Source organism: Ceratotherium simum, chromosome 14 (assembly GCF_057802395.1).
Source record: "Ceratotherium simum simum isolate JZ-2026a chromosome 14, ASM5780239v1, whole genome shotgun sequence".
Lineage (NCBI taxonomy): Eukaryota > Metazoa > Chordata > Mammalia > Perissodactyla > Rhinocerotidae > Ceratotherium > Ceratotherium simum.
The window spans coordinates 46,288,285-46,308,257 of NC_141913.1; the positions used below are offsets into that span (position 1 = coordinate 46,288,285).

General features: G+C 47.0%; 1 protein-coding gene across 1 annotated transcript in view; it reads right to left on the bottom strand.

The window, feature by feature from the left end:
- Positions 1-1,068: 1,068 nt before the first annotated feature.
- ALPK2 (alpha kinase 2) overlaps positions 1,069-19,973 on the bottom strand; it is a 153,056-nt gene continuing 134,151 nt past the window's right edge. The window contains exons 12-13 of the mRNA XM_087439276.1: positions 16,368-16,416; positions 1,069-2,735 (exon numbers count right to left, since the gene is read on the bottom strand). Of these exons, the coding sequence (XP_087295402.1) occupies positions 2,522-2,735; positions 16,368-16,416 (263 nt within the window). The 3' untranslated portion in view covers positions 1,069-2,521. The remainder of the gene's footprint in view (positions 2,736-16,367; positions 16,417-19,973) is intronic.

The window sequence follows — 19,973 nt, forward strand, 5'->3', positions numbered from 1 at the left end:
GAACTTTCTAGAACCCCACTGCTAAATAATTTTGTAGGATCGCTGTGGGGAAAGCAGACTACAGGGAGCCTTGTAGAAAAATGAGCATTTTGTAATCTGTAGCCAGGGGAATCACTCCAGAAGAAAGACTGGAGATGGCAGATTTTCTGAAAAGATGAGATGTGAGTAGCTGAAGTGTTTTCTCCTTCAAATCCCTTTTCAAAACAAAAATCGCATCTATGTTCTCATCAAAAACCCATGCCCGAGGAGAAGAGTATTTTTTTTGTGTATGTGAGGAAGACTGGCTCTGAGCTAACATCCATTGCCAATCCTCCTCCTTTTGCTGAGGAAGATTGTCCCTGAGCTAACACCCATGCCCATCTTCCTCCACTTTGTAAGTGGGACACTGCCACAGCATGGCTTAGATGAGCAGTGTGTAGGTCTGCGCCTGGGATCCCAACCTGTGAACCCCAGGCCACTGAAGCAGAGCATGTGAACTTAACCACTATGCCACCAGGCCGGCCTGGAGAAGAGCATTTTAAAGCAGAAGCAGCCAGGAGTCTTCTGTGGAGGCTCCACTGCCCCTGAGAGAGGCTGCCCACAGATCGTCACCTACTGTCAGCCTGGCCTGTGGTGGGTGACTCACGGGGTGGGGGGTTTCTTTCCTGTCACCACACTGCTGCTTCACATATCAGAATCCAGAAGCAGCTGGGTGCTTCCTCCAGTGGACCGCTATTTGAACTCTAGGAGGGTATGGTCACTCCCCTCAGTATTTCAGGACCCTCCTACCCGTGGTGTAGACACACCCTCTAAGTGTGGTGCCTGGCCAGCATGGAGGTCCGTGGGAGCGTGCTAAAAATGCAGAATCTCAGGCCCCACTCCAGGCCTATGGAATCAGAATTTGTATTTTCACAAAATCCCTGGAGATTGGTGTGCACTTTCAATTTGAGAAGCATTGATTGTGCTGCTCAGAGGAGGCCTAACAATTCTCCCAGATATGGTCAGAGGGTTGTTGAAATCATCTTAAAAAAACAAGCAACTATCTGAAAAGACTACTTACTGTAGGATTCCAACTATGTGACACTCTGGAAAAAGCAAAACTATGGAGACTAAAACAATCAGTGGCTACCAGGAGTTGGAGCATGGGAGAAGGAGGGATGAATTGGTGGAGCACAGGATTTTAGGGCAGTGAAACAATTCTGTATGACGCTGTAGTGGTGGATACATGTCAGTGTATGTGTGTCAAACCCCAGAGAGTATGCAGCACAAAGTGTGAACCCTCATGTAAACTATGGACTTTAATTACTCACAATGTATCAATATCGGCTCATCACTTGTAACAAATGTATCACACTAATGCAAGACGGTAATAATAGGGGGAAATGATGGAGTGGGGAAGGGGGCATATGGGAACTCCTCCTACTTTCCACTCATTTTTCTGTAAACCTAAAACTGCTCTAAAAAATAGCTGATTAATTAAACAATAACAACAAGAAACTGGTGGGGCATGAAACATTCTCTCACAGTTTGGGGCGCAGAAAACAGTCCCTGAGCTGTCTTGACCTCGTTTCCTCTTGCCCAGTGGGAACCGCTGCTGCCATTCTGCTCTACAGCTGGGCAGGACCCAAGCTGGCAGGGAAGGAGGCCCCAAGCCCAAGGAGACCCACGCGGAATGGGTGGGAGGGGCCGGGCCCCTTGTGAGCAGCCACACCCCAGCCAGGATTTGCAAGCATCTTCCTGTGTAATCCAGCATGGGCCAGCCCTGGGTTTAGGGAGCCTGGGTTTAAAGCACAAAGCAGAAAGATGGTGGAACCAAAGGAGTGATATAAGAATGGGGAGAAAACACAGATGCAAATATTTTGTGCTCCAGTAAACTTATTAGAAAATTAGTAATCCTGGGGGAATGTGAAATATGGCACAAATTCTAAAGAACAAGTGTCTGTGCTAATATATGCATCTTACACATTTTCTTTGAATATGAATTTAATTACACAGAAGATTATAACTGGATGTGTGAATAAGGATGGGAAACGGCCTTACGGTTCGAAAGCTACCTCCAGCCACAATAGCAAATTCGACACTAGTGCGACAACTTGACCTGATGAAGGAATTCACGTTTTCTGTTTATCTGGCAGCCAGATGTATCTAGAAATCCCGAGGTTGGGAATGGGGCGGGGGAGGATTTTAGCTGCGGACAGACACTGCTCAGTACCAAGTCCTTGACAACACAACCACATGCAAATACACAAATAGACACACAAGGCGAGGTCGGTAAAAATGCTAAAGGTATACACGAAGATGGACTGTCTTGGAGACTGACAATGGATTCCGTCTCTCCACAGTCTGATCATAAATCCTGCTCTGAAATCATTTCAGCAAAGACAGCAGGTGACGGGTTTAGAAGCAGCTCAGAGCACAGGCAGCTGGGAACAGGGCTGTCACACCACTCTCTGCAGGCCACGTCGTCTCTCCTGGGTGTCTTCAGATTTCCACCTACACGACTGTGTGCTGCTAGCTGGTGGCCACTGGTTCATATGGGATGTCAGGTTTTCCTTTCTGCCAGGGTCCCAGAGGCCATCTTCTTCACTGTGGTGGAGTTTGGCTGAATTTTGCTTTTCCCGATGCTTGGCTTCCTCTGTTTCTGGTTGTTTTGAAGCGACTTCAGCCCCAGCATTTTACAATACTTGTTACACTGGTGTAGTGCTTTAAATTGATCGATGAAGGTCATGGAACAGTTGCCTTTAAATCCTTTGTACCTGTGAGTTTGGATAGAAGGAAACACAATTTTTTTACACAGGACACTTTACCAGTTTTAAAAGGGGAAACTAATGGTGCATGGAAAATATATTTATTCCTACTTTAAGCAATAATGGCCAAATGGTTGACACAACTGATACCAGCTCAACAAAAGGTCGACAGAAGGGAAGCCATATTGTAGAAAAAAAACATGTTAACTTTGAATGACCTCTGATTAACTAACCCAGCTGGATATGTACCCTCCAGGAGAAAAACATGCTCTATAGATTTTATGGCCCCTCCCAGCTACAATAAGTCGACAACTTTGTTCTTTTGAGTTCCTTAGGAATGTTATGATCCCGGGCAGAGAGTCTATGCTGATAGCCATCATAAACGACAACTGAAAGATCTGGGTGTAGGGCGTTGCTCTGGTCTCTGAAGCTTATCCAGTAAAACAGAAGATTATCAGGAATTAAGACCAGATGTCTGCCCCGCCCAAAGACCAGATGCCTCCCCAACCTGAAGACCACATATCTGCCCCACCCGAAGACCAGATGTCTGCCCCACCCAAAGCCCAGATGTCTGCCCCACCCGAGGATTAGATGTCTGCCCCACCCAAAGACCAGATATCTGCCCCACCCGAAGACCAGATGTCTGCCCTACCTGAAGATTAGATGTCTGCCCTACCTGGAGATTAGATGTCTGCCCTACCTGGAGATTAGATGTCTGCCCCACCCGAAGATTAGATGTCTGCCCCACCCGAAGACCAGATATCTGCCCCACCCGAAGACCAGATGTCTGCCCCACCCGAAGACCAGATGTCTGCCCTACCGGAAGATTAGATGTCTGCCCCACCTGAAGACCAGATATCCGCCCCACCCGAAGACCAGATGTCTACCCCACCTGAAGACCAGATGTCTGCTCTAGCGGAAGATTAGCTGTCTTCCCCATCTGAAGACCAAATGCCTCCCACACCCAGAGACAAGCCCCCTATATAACTGGCCTGTAGTCTTTGTTCTGTAACATGGTTCTTTTGGACATTAGTCAGCCATCTTCCCCCTTGCTAGCAAGCTATAATAAAACCCTTCCTCTCCTACCACCTTGCCTCTCAACTATTGGCATGTCTTGCATCCGGCAGATGACCTCCCTTGGGTGGTAACACAACTACTGATAGAAAAAACAAACCCTGTAGAATTAAGTAAAGGCAAAGACCTATTGGATTGCACAGTGAAGATCAAAGGCCTGCAATTATATGAGTGTTCTAGGTGTTTCCAGCTCCAATATACCAGCAGGTTAATACTCTTTTCCTTGTAGTCATAGTGACTAGTGCTGGACCATCTTGATAAAAATTAGAAGATGCCTTGGTGATCTGAGAGCCACCCTGTCCCACCTAGGGGTTCTGAGAAAGAATTCTAGAACTTTGAGGCTGGAAGAAATTATTTAGTTTAGACTCTTCAATTTACAGTTAAAGGAATTTAGGCTGAGAGGTGGTTGGACCAGCCCAAGAAAACAAAGCGAGTTGGTGCCAGAGACAAGATTAGGATGCAACCATCTGGGTCTTCCTCCTATAGGAGAGCTCTCTCCTGTGACACTCCACTTTCTCCCTGGGAGGAGAAGAATCTGAGCCTTTTTCTCTGGCAGGCTCTAGGAAGAACCGTGCTGACCTGCCTTGGTCTAGCTCAGGGGCTCTTCCTTTTGGTTGGGACATTTCACACTCAAACTGTAGATGACTGTGTTTTCACATCCCCATCATGGTAGGTTAGTGTCCTTGAATGGACAAGGGTCCCCACCCACCTGCAAATGAACAAGATCCACCAAGAAAGCTGGTCAAAGGGTTGCCGAAAGGATGGAATGAGAAAATCCATACAAACCATCTAGATCAGTGCATGTCACGCAGTGCACGACGTTCAGTTGATATTGGCCATGTTATTACCATAATTATCAATACTATAATTGGTGCAACTGATAGGGGCTTCCTGTGGAAGGGATGTTGAAGTTGAGATTGAAGGATATGGGATTTGCCAGGCAAAGGGAAGGGACAGGGGTGAGCCTGGCATACAGGACTGTCAACATAATTTGCAGGGCCCAGTGCAAAATAGAAACAAGGGCTCCTTGTTCAAAAATTATTAAGATTTTCATGATGATAACAGGAGAATGTGCTTTGCCAGGGCCCTTCTGAGCATGGTGCCCTGTGGGATGCATGCCCATAAAATTGGCCCTGCTGAGTGTGAGAGAGTTCTGGCCTTGTCTGATTAATAGGGCCAAATACAAATTGGCAAAAAGAAGTCTGCAGTGCTGGCATCATGCTGAATCTGCAGCTAATATGATTCAAGAAATCAGGCCTCCTTCATTTGCTGGTAGAAACCGTAAAGGTCAATAAACCCGGAATGAATGGTTTGGGACTGTGCACTTTTCCCTATGAAATCCAAGCTGGGTTGTAAGCTGTTAAGGTAGGGCGTGAAAGGTTTCTTTCATCTCTGGAGCCAAAGCATCAGTGAGCAGCTCCATCCCGACATGTTTGTTACGAATCCAGCCTGCTCCCTCCTCCTCCGAGGGACTGGCTCTGCCCCCGGGGAGCCCACAGTCCATTTTCTTGTGAAAAATGACTCAGTTCCTAAAAGCCAAGCTCCCTTGTCAAAGAAAAAGTCAGCCCAAGACAGGAGTTGAATCTAGCAGGGTAGAAAAAATTCCGCTGCCAATCATGTCATCTTTATATCTCTATCTTCTCCTGCAGGAGAACATGAGAAAGGCTGAAATGTCAGCCTGACTGCGTTTCCTTGGTGCCTGAGCACTCCGTGGCAGGATGCAACGCTGCCTGGGCCTGTGTTTGTGGGACATGATGGAAAACCTAATCCGGTCCTTCTACTGGAGGGACGCCTCGCTCGTCTCACACGGATTCCTGAGAGTCTCAGACAAACTAGGAAGGTCACGGACAGGGCAGCCTCCCTGTTTAAGCACATTGGAAACAAGTCATCTGACTCAGGCCGCCCGGAGGCTTTTAAACATTCGAACAACATTTAGTCTCTGCAGAGAAAAAGAACTAATTCACATTGCATTCTCCCAGAAAATCCGCTAGTCACTTCTTCAGTGTATAATGGCGGGTAACAAGTGAGCCCTGGTGTAATGGTTCCCACCCTCTGGAATGGAAAAAGCTGAGTTTGCACAAAGGAGCAGGACTTCTGGGCAGCCCAGCAGGGTCTGTCCTCTGGAGTAGCACCTGGGAGCCCAGACCTCGGCCCAGGAATCTGGCTCCTTCTTTTCCTCCACGTCCCTCTTTTTTTAGAGTCCTCGCAGAAAGCCAGAGTCACGCAGCAGAGACAGGAGCCAGATGGTACTATAGGAGGCCGTGCGTGGGCAGGGTGAGGCCCCAGAGTGAAGCAGCTTTGCACAGTCTGGGAGCCCCTTTCTCAGACCCCAGCTCCCTTCAGCCCAGCTCAAGGGCTTCTGTGGGGCCCTCCCTAACCCCCTCCACACCACAAGAAGAAATCTCTCCAACCTCTTCCCTGTGTCTTTGTGAGGACTAGAGCCACTCTGTGGAATTCGGGGTACGCCTGCACGTCTTCTCTGCACAGACTGCAATCTCTCCCAGGACGCTACTTTATGCCTAGAATACTGTCCAGGGGGGCTTTTCAATAAAAGTCGAGGGGACAAATGAATGGACACCAGAGCTACTTCATCTTGGCCCAGGGGGGTCTCCATATCACACTCTGAACTTCCCTTTCTCTCTCTGTCTAATTTTGGACTCTTGACTTGGCTCTCGGAATATGGAACTTCCCTCCCCTAGCTGTCTCAAGTGCGAACTTTTTTTGCTACCTAGCATCGAGAGAATTAAATATCTTGCTCCTTTCTCAATTTGGCCTCTGTCTCAGCCGGGGATGCTGGGCTTCTATTCTCTCGTTCTCTCAAATTCACAGCCATTGCTGTTGCCTAGGAAGGAAACAGGGCAACATCCTCAATTAACTCAGAGTTTTTCAAAGGACATGAGTTCAATTACCTCAAGCTCTCATATACCGGGTTGAATAGTGTCCCCTCAAAATTCATGTCCTTCCCAGAACCTCAGAGTGTGGACTTATTTGGAAATAGTGTCATTGCAGATGTAATTAGTTAAGATGAGGTTATACTGGAGTACAGTGATCCAATAAGACTTGATCCAATATGACTGCTGTCTATGTAAGAAGAGGAGAAGATATATACACACAGGGAGAATACCATGTGACAACAGAGGGAGAGATTGGAGTGATACATCTACAAGCCAAGGAATGCCAAGGATTGCCAGCAATCTCTGGAAGCTAGGAGAGAAGCCTGGAACACATTCTCCATCAGAGCCTCCAGAAGAAACCAACTCTGCTGACACCATGATTTTGGACTTCTAGTCTCCAGAACTGTAAAAGAGTAATTTCTGTTGTTTTAAGCCACCTAATTTGTGGTAATTTGTTCTGGCAGCCCTAGGAACTTAACAGAACAGATTAAAAAAAACTTGTACTTGAGAATTTTTTCACACATTTCCATTTTTAGAAACCTTAGCTCTGTGGAATTTTACCAACTGGATCTTTTTATCCTTAACCTCAAACTGGTATAATTTTCTAGCCCATCACTTTATGTTAATCTATCCATCCTTTCTCGCTATCTCCAGAAGTAGAACAATACATTTATTCCACTGAACAACATCCAATGGACTCCTTTCTTAAATATCTTTCCCCTCGGATGAGAGTGGTGCATACAAATTACCCAGGGATCTTGTCACAATGCTGGTTTGGATCAGGAGGTCTGGGGTGGGGTCTGAGGTTCGGCATGACTAACAAGCTCCGAGCTGATGCCCCTGGTTTGGGGGCCCCCTTGGAGTAGCACGCAGATAGAATACAGTGTGAATGGTCTCAAATCATCCCTATTTGACTTTGGAAACATCTTTATATTTAAATTGGAACACAAGTATGTCTTTTGTTCTTGAAATTTGTGTCATACAACATCATAAAATCACTCTGTAACATTCTCCTTCAGGAGGAGCTAGGAAGCTATTTCCATAATCCTGCCCTCACTCAACAAAGATTTATCCAATACTCACTATGTGTTGGAAACTATGCTAGGCTGATTTCTTGCTTAAAAACTATTCCTCTTTCCTCTCTTCTTGATAATGGATGGCACAGCCTTTCAGACTCATACAAAAATCACCAATTGACAGCATAGCCAGCTTCTCTCTCAGTTTATCACAGCTTCTCTGTGCAATTTATTGCCTCCAAACACACCTGGAGAGGGGAGGGAGTGGAGCAAAGCTGCAGAGATTTCCACCTCTGGCTGTGTTGAAGAAACCAAGGTTCTTGTCTGGCTTAATAAAGGGCTCATTTAAAGAAAACTAGGTGAGACAAGAAAAACCTACAGAGAAGGTCCACACTCTGGTAATCCTTTTAGAAGCCAGCCAGAAGCTATTTATTATAGAAGTTTTAGTTTGATATCCTTTCTGAAGAAAATTTTAGTTTATAGGGAATGGCTACAAGGACACAGAATTCAGGTTGAGGATGAGGGTGAGGAATTGAAATAAACTCCTAGTTCACTGTGTGTGTGTGTGTGTGTAACATAAAGTCAGGGCTGGATTTATGAACAGCTAAAACATATTGTCACCTACATGTAAAAGAAGAGGCACCGGGGAGCCCCTCCATTCTGGAACCATGTAGTAATTCCTGCATTTCCATCAATACCCTCCATTTCTTCATGTCTGTTCATTCATTTCTTCATTCACTGGGCACTAGCTATATGGCAGACATTATAAAAGGACTAAAAAGGATTAATAGGGTACGTGGCTCTTTTCCAGAAGCTGGCCATCTTCTAGGGAGGACAGACACATCAACACGTAATTACATCATGCTGTGATAAAGAGCTACGGGAACCCAGGGGATGCAATCTTTCCCAGCGCCTGGTGGGTTCTGAGGAGGTTTCACAGAGGAGGAATGGCTCCAGGTTTATCTGGCAGAGGGAACAGCATGGGCAAAGGTTCAGAGGACGTTCTGAGCAAGAGCAGGCTTTCTGAGGAGAGGCGAGGCTGCGGGACATTTGTGGAAGGCTTCATAAGCCATGCTATGTCATTTTTCCCGTGGGTCAGCGTCTCCCAAAATATGTTCCAAGGAGCAATAGTCCCACAAGGTGCTTTGAAAAAAAAATAATTTTGTGGTGTAAGTACTGTGAGAAATACTATATAATCTCTCTCCCTGCCCCGTTGGGCATTCAAAATACACATCAGTTCTTTTAAGACCCTCTGACATCTCACACTAAAGAAACCTCCGACATGTATTCAACCTATGGTTTCCCAAAATTGTCTGACAACAGAAATCTTGTTTTCACATAATCACTTTTAAAAACTCTTCTGTAAAAGTCACTGAGCTCTCTGGGGTGGGGACGTTGTAACATAACCAAGTCTGTGTTTTTCAGAGAAGTTGTATTCTGAGGTTGTCTCCAAGCTGACCTCCTCCTTTCGGACAAGTGACCTCAGCACCCTACCCCCACAAACATGGGAACCCCCAGCCAGCTGCCACCGCCCCTCACCCGGCCTATCGAGGTAGCCTCCTGGTGGTTGTCCTTGCTGCCGTCCTGTCCCAGCAGTCTCCCACGGCCACCCCGAGTGAGTCAGATCATGGTCACACAACTGGTCAAGTGGCTCCATCTCTGTTAGAACCAAACCCAGCTCCTTCTCTTGGCTTACAGCCCTCGGCTCTCCCTGCCCACTCTCTGCCTTTATCGCCAGCCCCTCCTTCGGGTTTAAGCAACAGCCTGGGCTGCCTCCATGGAAACAAGCCCTGGCACTTTCTTCCCTGACATCCAACCAGGCTGCAAAAAAGCGGAATGCTAGAGGTATAAAGAGAGGAGGGCAGAGCACACCTACAACTCTGATTCTCTGGTTCTGCTGGCAAGGATGTTCTAGAAGCCCTGCACATTCACAAGGTTCCTGCTCTCGTTGCTTCTGAAGGCACCTCAAAACTAGGAGGGTCTCTGTGATGTGAGAGAGGAGGGGGCCCCTGGAGAGATGAGGGACAGCCAATCATCTATTGTGGGTCCACTCTTGAGGCCATGAGTGCCATCCCCACCGATAAGCAGGGAGCATAGAGTCCTCTCCTTAACATCCGAAACTTAAGTTGGGGACAAAGAGAGCCAAGGAAGGAATACTGGGGACAAGACACCCATAAAATAGACAGTCTGAGACTCATCCATTGTCCTAGAGCCCCAGAGCTCTGATTCCCAAAGGCCCACCCTCATTTTATCTGCAGAGGGGGAGCCCCTTTAGGGCCACAGGGCCAGGCAGTTAAAGCAACAGAAGAGCATCAACATTCCTACTGAGATTTCACCACTCAGAAGAGCATCTGGTCTGCTGTCGGGGGTGGGTGAGGGCGGTCGAGGCCACATTTTCAATGTGTCAGGATTGGACCATGCTGACTGCAGGGCCTTCCTGATGTGACAGGGCCCGAAATCCTCAGGGAGGGGCTTCTTCTCCTTTGGAGCATCACTCTACAGTTAGTCCCTCATTCTTTGCCTCTCCATAGGCTCCCTCCCTTTGGCCTTCAGACAGGCACTCTAGCTCGCTCGCTCTCTCTCTCTCTCTCACACACACACACACACACGCACACACTATTCCTTTTTCTAGCTACCTTTTAGACTTTTCCTTGTCTTCTATTGATAAACTTGTTGAGTCAATGGCATCCTAGCAGCACATTCCCTCTTCAATCCCTGTAACCAGGCTCCCCATCATTGCATTTTGCTTAGACCTTCCTGAAGGCACTGATAACTTTTTTCTGGAAAATTCTGGTCTTCACCCAGTCCTCTCCTCTCAGGCTCTCTGTGACCCCTGACTCTCTTGGCCATCACTTCTTTCTCATCTTTCATCTTCCTCCTACGGTCTACCAAGCTGTCCTGCAGGGGCGATCTCGAGTCTGTCAATCTTGCCAGATGTTCTTTCTGTTCAGACTTGTCTCTGAAGCTGGCTGACAAATGGTGAAGAGCCTGGCTCTAAGTCCCTCAGGTCCCAGGGATGGACTGGGCAGGGGGTAACTAGCAAGTAGTGTTGGGGAATGGGAGGAACTCCATGGCTCCCAACTCCAGTCACTTCAACAGAACTGCCCTTTGCAAGACTTTTGGGCAGAGGCCAGGAGACTACCATGCTGTTCCCACTCCGTGGAGGGGGTGTGTCCTGGCTGAGTCCAGAAGACTCCGAACACACACAAAGAGCATTGCTAGTAGTGTCAGCCTTGCCAAAATTGTGAAGATGGTAAATGTCCCTTTCATGGGTCTCCAGACCCCCGTGATCCCAAAGACGGGCCAAATAAATCAGCCAGTGGCCAACCAGCTCTACTGCATAATGGCATATCAGATTACAATGGGATGCGGGCCGCCTTCCAGAGTAGGTGACAATGGCGGTGGTGTGGGAAAGTAGATAATTTGGGATATAAAAGTGCTTTTCTCAGGTCCCTTAGGCCTGTGAGACTGGTCCTTTGGAGCCCGGCGTTAGTGAGTCAGCTAGAATGTGTGGGCTCTACAGTGACCTGGGCCTGCTGTGAGAAGCACTTCCAGGATGTCAGGAAATTCTGTTCTAAAATCTGTTTCCTCCCCTCCTGGCAGATTCATGCATTGCATTAAATAGTCTGCCTAGAGTCACCACACACACACACACACACACACACACAAGCCTATTCTAGGGGTGTGTTTCTTGAATATTAGATCCCATTTCTTTCCATCCACAAGTTTGTTTCAGCCCTTCCTCTCCAGGTGTGGTGGGCTTGTGACTGGGTTAAGCATCTCAGGTGGCCGTTGCCCCCCACCCCCCCATCCCCCCATTGCTCATGGGCATTTAGGGACTCCAAAGTGGGCTGCTCTTGCCATTAAGGGCAGAGCCTTTTTTCTGGAATTCAGCTTAACCTAATGCAGGAGTCTACTTTGATCTTTCCTCTTGTTTGTGGTTTGCAGGACTGAGCTGGGCACATGGGCGCCAGTAGAGCCTGCTTTCTCAAGCCAATGGTCCCCACCTTGCGTCTGCCCTGATATTTGGGCCCTAATCACCTCACGTTTGCCCCTCTGCAGGGAACAAGCTATTGGTGATTCGGTCCAGGGCCTCCTGAATTTGGTTTCCATATCAGGGACACCTAACACACGCCATGCAGCCTACGCCTCATCATTCTTTAGAAAGGCGATGATGGCCGGTGGCCACACAGAGGGGTGTCCTTTGTGGCTATTCATATCAGTCCTATTTTGGTCCAATGCTTACTGACTGGGAAGGAATCTGCTCAGGGTGCTTTTCTTTGTTTTACTCCAATCCAGCGACACAAAATGGGCTTTTTTGGGAGACTATCAAAGGCAAAAATATTGGCTCTAGTGCCCTCTGGTGGCTAAATCGCAATCTCGCCATCTCCCCAGAAACTCAACTGCTGGCGGGGAGGGGTGTGTGTTTGCAGGACCCACTGTGACATGCGCAGGTCTGCTCCCCTGTCTGCGTTGGTTTCCACTGGTTTTGGTTTGGTTTGGTAAAATTTCCAAATCTCCAGTTATAGAATCAGGCATTTTTCCTTCTCCTCTTCAGAGAACTCTGAATGGCTGAGCAATTTCAAATCAGAAATATGTTCAACAGTCCGGTTTGTATCTTTTCTGCCTAGAAAATGGATTATTTGATGTCAAAACAATCCTGTTTGCTACACTTTGTAACTTGAAGTTTTTGTATTCAACATTGCTGAAAGATTAAGAGTACTGAGGTACAGGTGTTGTGCTTCCACACATATTCATATTGCTGGCTCCCAGGAGAAATGTGACATACTTCTGTTTTAAAGATCACATTCTCAGGTAAAGTTACATTAAAATGAGTAAGTCATGACAGTTCCTTGTTTTATGAGATTAATAATAACTATTTACCCTCAAAATAGTATCACACCCTCTGACTTCACTAAACAAGAAAACAAGATAGGTTGCATTTACAGGTGTCAGTAGCCAAATATATGGTGCAGATGGGACATAGCGAATATTTTCTTTGAATGACCCAATGGTTCCTCTTCCCACAAAAGACCACTGCTTGCCAAAAAAGAGTGGGCCCTAAATTTGGGAGATTTTTTTCTTCCTGTTTTAAACAATACAGAGTATCATTTATTATTATTATCATTAGAATTATTAATTATTATTAAAGAAGTCAGATTTGCCTTCGCATTGTTTCTCCCATCCACACCTTACATTCTTTCTCATGCGGTTAAAAGACCATGTGTAATTCTGCCTACACGGAGCACTGCTTCTCAGGACTGCGCCCATTCCCCAGGCTTCAGAACATACAACTCTCCCTTCCCAGCATGGCAGCATGGGTGAACCTAGCATGCCGGGGGTGCTTGCTAAGAATAAAGAGAATGTGCTTAATCAGTGCTTAGCCATCAGTCTTCTCCCCTGCTCTCCCGAAGCCCTCTGCCATCTGCATCGCTCTCCACTCTTTTCCTCCCCTGCTCGTGATTGCTTCCCGCCTGAACTTTTCTCTGCTGTCTGCAAGCTGCCTTTGAATTTGAACCCTTTCCAAGTCTCTCCCCATTGTTGGAGCTCCATTTTGCAGTTTTGGCTTTCCCTGGAGAGTTTCTTCAATTCAATCTCGCCTGCGAACGTTGAGGATCTGCCCCTTTTCCTCGGGCAGCTGACACGGTGCAGAGGGAGCCTGTAAGCAGGTGTCCCCTTTGCCTGCACCTCTGCTCCTCACTTGGGAAGTAAGGAGGTTGGACACGACTGTTGGTTTTCGCTCCAGAGCACAAGGGTCTCCAGGGGCCTCCAAAGAGATCTCCCAATCACCCCTTGCACTCCGATCAGAGGTCTCCCTTTTATCAGTTTTTTAAACTGTGTTTCTAAGAAACGTTTCTTTTGGAAAAAAAATTTTATGGCTTAAAAGGAAAAGTTCAATTAAACAAAAACAATGGACAAGATGATCTAATATGCCTTCCAAAGCTCTCAGACACTTCAGAATTCCCCTCTCTCACCTCCTCCCTGACCACTCCTCGGAGGGAAGGCAGCAAGTAAGTAACACTTTCTAGACAACATTTTGCACTGGGCTCCAGCCATCAGCTCTTCGAATGGGTCTTGGGCAGCTGTCCCAGGCCAGATAAGTCACATGAAGGCTGAGAACAAAACCAAAGGATTGGATTTCTTCTTAAATTAGGAGAAAAATGTGGTCCGGGTTCCTGGAAGCTGTTAAGATGCTTTTAAAAGATGTCTTAAATAATCACGCTCTTAAGCTTGTCCTAATTTCTGAAACTTCTTGGGCAGGTTTCTGTTTTGTGTTGGTAGAAAGCTGTTCTAAGTAACAGTATGAAATTCACTTGCTCTGGTGTCAGGCTGAGGCACGGGGGAAAAGGAAAGGAATTTTTGTGAAGTGCATGCTCAGCTTCAGGAACTAGAGGTAGGTTAACTGAGGGAATCCTCAAGACAACCCCTGTGTCCCCAGTCTCTAGACCAGTGGCTTCAACAACTTAAAATCACGCACTCACATAACTGGTAAGACAAGAACCCAGCCTTTGAACCCGGTCTGGCTGATGCCTGAGTTTGCAATGTCCCGTAGAGAACATGGAGTCTGTAAAGAGAAACTTTACTCTGGAAATTCTTCTGGGGTCCAGAGAATCCCTTCACAAATAGGGGCATGATGTAACTTATTTCCTAAATGGGGAAACGTGTCCAGGACAAATGACTAACGAGGTGGGATGGTGGGACAGCAGGCATGAAATGGTACTGTCCTGGGCAAACCAGGATGCAGGGTCACCCTCTTCATCACGTGGGCAGGACAAATTCCTATGACGCCAAGAAGCAAGGATACACCAGGAGAATCAGAAGTAGCAGGACCAAGATTTGACCTCAAATCCCTCTCTAAAGCCCCCATTGTCCCCACTATATCATATGCCCTCCTGACGTGCTCTCTTCACAAGCCCAAGGCCACGACCAAATCTCCTGACTCCTATGACATTTAGGGCTCCGAAGTGAGGAGATAGTGCCAACACAAAGTTTTATTATCCTGAGCGGTTTCAAGACGGAAAATGCCCAAACTGCATCTTAGTTCTAAAACCAAATCAGAAGCATCGTGTAGTCAGTGAGAACTTTGTGAATCAGACTTATTGACCTGGAGGTTGAAAGAAAGAGTGGTCCTCTTTCCACTTTTTTCAAATCCCTCTACTTGTCTCCATCCTTCATTAAGGTTGAAAATTAGTACACTTGTCAAAGCATTGCTGATGCCAATGGTCTGAAATAACCAGAAAGCTCATGTAAATGAGCTGTTCCCAGCCACAGGAGAGTAAGCTGGATTAATCATGCTGTTCTATTTTCTGTATTTCAGATGCTTTGACATCTGGGGTCCTGCTGACCTTGGAGGGACTGCCCTTCCCAGAGACAGCCAATTCCTAGAGATGGTAAATGCCTGGGCTTCTAGAAAGCCTTTCATATGCACACTAACCAATCCAGAGCCCACTCCCACCACCTCCTCTACTGGGTCTCACACTCAGGACCACTATCCACCTGACCCCCTCACCCCAGGGCAGGTACCAGACAACTAGGGACAGCCCCTACACTCCAGAGCCTGCTGAAAAGGTTCAAAGTAGACAATTATAAGCTCACTTACCCTGCCTTACCCATTCCTTCCCACAGAAACCACAAGAAAGGCTCTTGCCCTCATTTTCCCCTCACGCCTTCTGCCTCCCTGACCCTGGTGCTTCCTCATGGGGCCCCCCGTGGCCTGCCGCGCCACCTCCCCTTGGGAACTGTGCGTAACAAACCATCTTTTCAGTGGCAGTCATCTCCTGATCTGTTGGCCTCACCACATCAGAACAACAATAAAACCTCCATTTCAAAACACACGCCATCCCTCCTACAAGTCAGTTGCCCCTCTATTTCCTCCTCCTTACAAATGGCCTCAGTACGTGGGAACAGCAGCAGTGGGCAAAAGCAATGATGGCTCCAACCCAGAATTTTATTTTCACCAAGAACCACAAATAGCCCACTTTCACCCCAGTGGTGGTTAAGCAAAGGAGTGAGAAGGAACAGTGTGTTAAAGACACCCTGGTAAATGTTACAGTGCCGTCTGGGCATACCCCCCACCACGCAAAGCAACACCCTACACCAAATTAGGAAAACAAAACCATCGACAACAACCAAAGTAACTAATTCCAACTTTTCCATAGCTATTTGCTCCTGGAATCATCACCATGGAAGTCTGGGAGCCACCAAAAGTACTATTTGGGAAAAATACGTTGAAAATATGCAAATTGAATTCACTGCACTCATTTGCAAAAAATATATACAGTATATATTCAAAGAAGCTTGTAAGAGTGAAGATATTCAATGTAGAAAAATGGAACATTCATAGTTACAAGAAATCCCAACCATGCTGGCATTTTTCCCCCTATAGCACTCCTGCTAGTAGTTAATCTTGAAATGTGTTTTCAGAGTTCTTGTTTGTTTCAAAGTTAGGAAACAAATGTGTTTCCCTGCGAGAACAAAGTCCATAAATATTTTATGTAAGTGAGAGAAGTGAATTGAATTCATCCCAAGAACATTTGTCATTCCCAGTCAGGACAAGAAATCTGCTTTGCCCACATCAGCCTAACAGGCTCTGCCCGGAAGGAGTTTGGAAGCCCAGAGTTGAATGATAAAACGTACGTGATTTTTTTTCTACTCACCCTTTAGCCAGTGTTGCTATGCCAACGTCAGTTAACTTCATCCCTACACCTATAGGAAGAGAGGGCAAAGATGGAATTTGTGTTACACGGGGCTCCTCAGAAAGGACCGACAATCTATTCACGGGGAGGGGTCGTGACAGCTCCATCATCATTCTCTTCCTCCATAAACATACACTTTCCTCCTCATTTCCATCAGCAGAGGTTTCCTTCTGTGGAGGCTGACAGCCTTTCAGACATGCATCCAGCTCTATGGAGAAGGCAGGCCTCTGACGCAGCAGTTTAGGGGAGTCGTGGCTCATGGAAGTGAGTGGTGGAGCCTGCGCCCCAGACCACCCAAGCCCTTTGCAGCTCCAGAAATGATGTCCTCTGCTTGCCTGGCCCACCCCTCTGGTGGAGGAGTGAGGCCAGCTGCCCTGTGAATGAATTTGAGGCCTGTCTCTCGCCCCACGAGCTCTCTCCCCAGAAATGCTCTGATTTGGGCTTAGGTCTGCTCCCCATTCTTCACTGAAAGTGGAAGCCCTCACAATGGAAGATGGAGTGGGCGTGGGCTGGGGTGGCCAGGGCCAACAGTGAGAAAGTTCGAGATGGCATTTGTTCAGTTCAAAGCCAAACTCCAGACATGCGATTTCCCACTTCCATACAGTTTTCTGATCCAGGACTGAAGATTTTCTGGACTGGCTTTAGACCTGGGGAAACACTCCTGAGTAGCTGGACCATTGGCCTGGACGTGTTGACACGTGACACCCATGGTCTCACCCTTTGACACTTATCCTAACCTCTAGCCATTAAACTATTGCGGGGGGTGGGGGGGGGGGCTACCAAACCAAAACAGCAAAACAGCTCCTGAGCTTCCCACTCGGGTCCCGCAAAGCGCCACAGGCATTCCTGATAGAATCCCCAGTGCACCGGAGTCCTTTTGCTTCTGCCTCCCCAGCAGGAGCAACTGGGAGAGTGGCTAAGGAACAAGGATGCAAAGAGAATGGAAAATCCTCCTGTTTTGCAGGGTGGGGAAGGGCAAGATCACCGTCACCTTCTGCAGTAGAGAAGAGCCATCCTCTCTCTCCCTGCCTGGCCCCCATCTCACTCTACATCCTTCACCTCTCCCAGATCTGGAAAAAGGCAAACCTCTCCGATGCCCAGAGTGTGGACAGCCTCTGGCCTTTCCAGCATCTCCTTGCCACACCAGTCTCTGTCTCTCTAGGGTGGTGGCTGTGGGCACTTGCTCTAACTCAGTGGATGTCTGCCTCAGTCTCAACTGTGCAATCTAGTGATGGGCCTTTTACGGCAGGGCACAGGGTCCGCAGTGCTACCCCACCCATCTGTCTGGACCTGCAGGACACCAGGTCTGGGTCTTGCCTCCTCCTCTCTTGCCTCTGACTCTTGTCCTACCTGGGCTAGGCTGTGATCACTGTATTCCCCACAGCCAGCAGGTGACCTGCTCAGTGAGGGGCATGGCAGCACAGAAACCAGTCCGGGCTGTGGGCAAAGAACCAGCATCCCCCCAAAACCAACCCTGAGAGTCAAACCTGATGGCAACCTAGTTCCATGGGTCTCCACTCCTATGAGCGCTGTTTTCTGAGGACCTGGAAAGGGAAGCTAAAGAGTTAACGTTCTGATTCAGCAGTGTCCCCCTGGAACATGGCAAAAACACAGGCCATGTTGCTACTCGGGCTGGCTCATCAGACAGAAGCACTGAGCCTTGTTTTCTGCAGTGCACCTGTGAGCTAAATTAGACACAGCACTTTGGGTGAGCCAGTGAGCATTTTAAAAGCCTCTTTCACAGTTGGCAACTAATTCATCTCATTCTTTCAAAGCTGCTAACAACTAGAACATATGTAGAAATGCTTCACGTAGCTTTTATTACAGGGACTGTGCTAAAAAAAAAAAAAAAGACACCAAATTGCAAAAGCCCTCTTTGGACATTTTGTTTCATGGAAAGTTGTATTTAAAAATCACAGCTCTCAGCTGCAAAGAAGTCCAGTTTTTAAAAGTCATTTGGCAAAAGGTCCTTGAACTTGGGGAATCGCTTTTCCTTGCTTCTCACAATTACCAGCTGTCACTTACAGTTTAGAAAAACAGAACATAATTTTTAAGAGGAAACTTCTCTCTCTTGGTTTAATACTTTGCCAGCAATTCAACCAAGGTTATTAAGGGTCTCTGTAGGATAATAATTTAAATTCTAGCGCACAGCTATTAAGCCGAGTTGGGAATAATCATCAGCTACAGGTTGTTTCTGACGGGAGGAAGGCAGCAGGCAGCATTAGGAGTTTGTCCCCCAGAATTTGGGTTCTTGGGTCTTTGGAGTGACATTTCTTAGGAACTCTAGTGGTTTCACCAGAGTGAAGATCTTAAGGCCAATCACAGGCTCAGCTTTCACCCCTGAAACCTGCAGGACCTGCCAAAATCCTGTTAACAAGCAAACGCAACCAGGGAGGTGATAACTTAAGAGTCTGAGAAGGCGATGGTTGAGTTTGGGTTTTTTAATCCTAATTCCAGTGTCTCAGGAAAATTATAAAATGTGGAGACTGTTTAGAGAACGGATGTGCTATCTTGTGCCACAATGACGATGACAATAAAAAGGTTTTTCCTAGCAGCGGCAGAGCGTAAATAAACACCCCTATGAAACACCGCGCCCACACATTAAACCGCACACATCATTGACAGAGAGATGTGACATCCCACTATGGTTGCTAACCAGTGCCTGGAAGAGAAACTAGCTGTGCACGAAGCTCCAGGGTGCTGCTTTTCAGCAGAAGAATTATATTTAATGCAAAATTAACTCTGAAGGAGAAAAGATGGGGAAACATCAACAATCGCACAGCCAGGGTCTAATTAGAATAGAAAGCTGTCTGTTGGAGCCGGCCCCATGGCTTAGCGGTTAAATGTGCACGCTCCACTGCTGGCGGCCCGGGTTCGGATCCTGGGCGTGCACTGACGCACCGCTTCTCCGGCCATGCTGAGGCCGCGTCCCACATACAGCAACCGGAAGGATGTGCAGCTATGACATACAACTATCTACTGGGGCTTTAGGGGAAAATAAATAAATAAATAAAAATTAGTAAAAAAAAAAAAGCTGTCTGTTAAGACCATATTTTGTGTGTGTGGGAGCAAAGTCTCTCCAAGAAGTGAGCGGATATGGTGGCTCACCATTTGCAGATCGGCCTCATCTGCAAAACTATAATGTTGCACTTCCTGGCTGGCCTTCAAGGAGTCCCTCACAGGAACATTTAACATCAAGAGACACTTGGAAATCTCCTACCAATTTGTAAACTTGTAGTTTAGTGGAAAGAACATGAGGTTCAGAGTCAGAAATCATGGGTTGGAGTCTTGGATTCCTCTGCTCACTAGAGGAGTGACAGCAGGCAATTAAATCACAGACTCTGGGCCTCTGTTTTCTCATATATAAAAAGGGGATCATAATATCTTCTTTCCAGGGTTATTATGATGATTAAATAAAAATAACAGGAAAAAATGAGTGCATGCAAAAACTGGCAAAATCCAAGAAAGATGTGTAGTCTAGTTAATTATATTGTGCGAATGTGAATTTCCTGGTTTTGACAATGTACTATAGTTATATAAGATGTTATCATTAGGCAAAGCTGGGCA